The following is a 1,634-nucleotide window of genomic DNA, read 5'->3' on the forward strand; positions in this document are numbered from 1 at the left end:
ATATATATATATATATACCCACACATTGAATTCTATTATGTTGAGCATCCTCCAATCTAGACATGCCATCGAATCAAGTTAGATGAACATCAATCATATTTTCCCAACAAGTAAATCAGTTTCTTCTCTAGTTTAACGTGTATCTCAATATTTATAAAAGTATTTCTTTAATAGGGTTTTATTTTCGAAGTATTTTTCTACATATTTTAGAAGTATTTTTTCTAATTAATTATAATAAAAAATCTTCTTGTTAATATTGATAATTGAACATAATGGTACAATTACTATTTAAAAAATCACTGAAGAAAAACAAAAGTCTAAGATTACTTAGTGAAATATAAAAAACGCTAATGTGACAAACCTACTATGTCAAGCAAGTTTAGGCGTAATTTAAGGCAGAATTGCTAATTGTTAATGATGATGATGATAAAAATTATAGAATATATAAGTAAGGATAAAGAAAATTTTTCTTTCCATTTATTTAAATATATACGTAGGGAAAAATTTCTTTTATCAGGACGACTTATTTTCATGTATATAGGATTCCTCTTACCATATATTTAAAAGACCTATTTTTACGGATAACAAAAAGTTGTCCTATATATTTTAGGAGTCAATATTATAAATATAATAAATGAAGAAAATAAATGAAATAATAATTTTGTCTATTATGGAAATTTTTAATGAAGAGCAAAAAGTTCAAATTACTATTCTAACTTTTAATATATTATAAATATATTTTTATTAGGCTATTGATTTACTCAATAATTCAATAAGAAAAAAGCGAATCGAACCAATAACCCGATAAATATTTTTTTTATAAAACCACTAAAAAATCATTAACTCAATTGCCCAATAACTATAAACCAATATCATTTTTATCAATTCGATTTATTGATCGATTCAATTTTCACATATCCCTATTCACCCTACCTTATCCAACGGCAATTAAAACCAGGCCGAAATTATAGAGAATCTATATCTGAACAAGTGACAATTTCCCATTTCCCTCTGTTCATTTAACCCCTTTTGTTACTCTTCTTTCTCTTCCTTCCAAAGGCAAGAATTTCGACTACACTCTACCCATACAAAAAAATTATTCCCTGCAAATTCTGCATAGCTTTACCCTTCCACAATTTCTGTTCTTCCGTATAAAAATTTTAAAAAACTTTGTTGACCCAATATTCATAAAAGGGTTTTTAATATTTATCCTTTGTTTTTAATATTTATCCTTTCTTATCTAAGCTTAAAATCATGAAGGTTCATCCAGTACCAAGAAAACGCAACATCACGTTAAGGTACGACATCGCTTCCAGTCTCTCTCAGGCCAACACCTTTGCAGGCCGTCAAAAGAAGCTGCGGAGACTACCTCATATATTCGCAAAAGTTCTAGAACTTCCGTTTAATTCTGATGCCGATGTTTCTATTGAAGAAACCTCGGATTCATTGCGTTTCGTTATCCCAACCGATGACGCTGGGAATAATATTAGGGCTCATACAGTTGAGATCTATCCGGGTGTTACTAAGATTGTAATATTAGGGGATAACGTTTTTGATTCGTCGTTGGGTGAATTTGAGCTTGATTTATGGCGGTTTCGGCTTCCACCGTCGACTCTGCCGGAGTTGGCTACCGC

General features: G+C 30.2%; 1 protein-coding gene across 1 annotated transcript; it reads left to right on the forward strand.

Moving 5' to 3' along the window:
- Positions 1-964: 964 nt before the first annotated feature.
- On the forward strand, positions 965-1,634 carry LOC124885437 (the record flags this gene model as incomplete). Its single annotated transcript, XM_047404981.1, is given in 1 exon segment — positions 965-1,634. A coding segment is annotated over 1 exon segment (380 nt), but the record flags the coding sequence as incomplete, so codon positions are not given.

Source organism: Capsicum annuum, unplaced genomic scaffold, assembly GCF_002878395.1.
Source record: "Capsicum annuum cultivar UCD-10X-F1 unplaced genomic scaffold, UCD10Xv1.1 ctg72235, whole genome shotgun sequence".
NCBI classification, from domain to species: domain Eukaryota; kingdom Viridiplantae; phylum Streptophyta; class Magnoliopsida; order Solanales; family Solanaceae; genus Capsicum; species Capsicum annuum.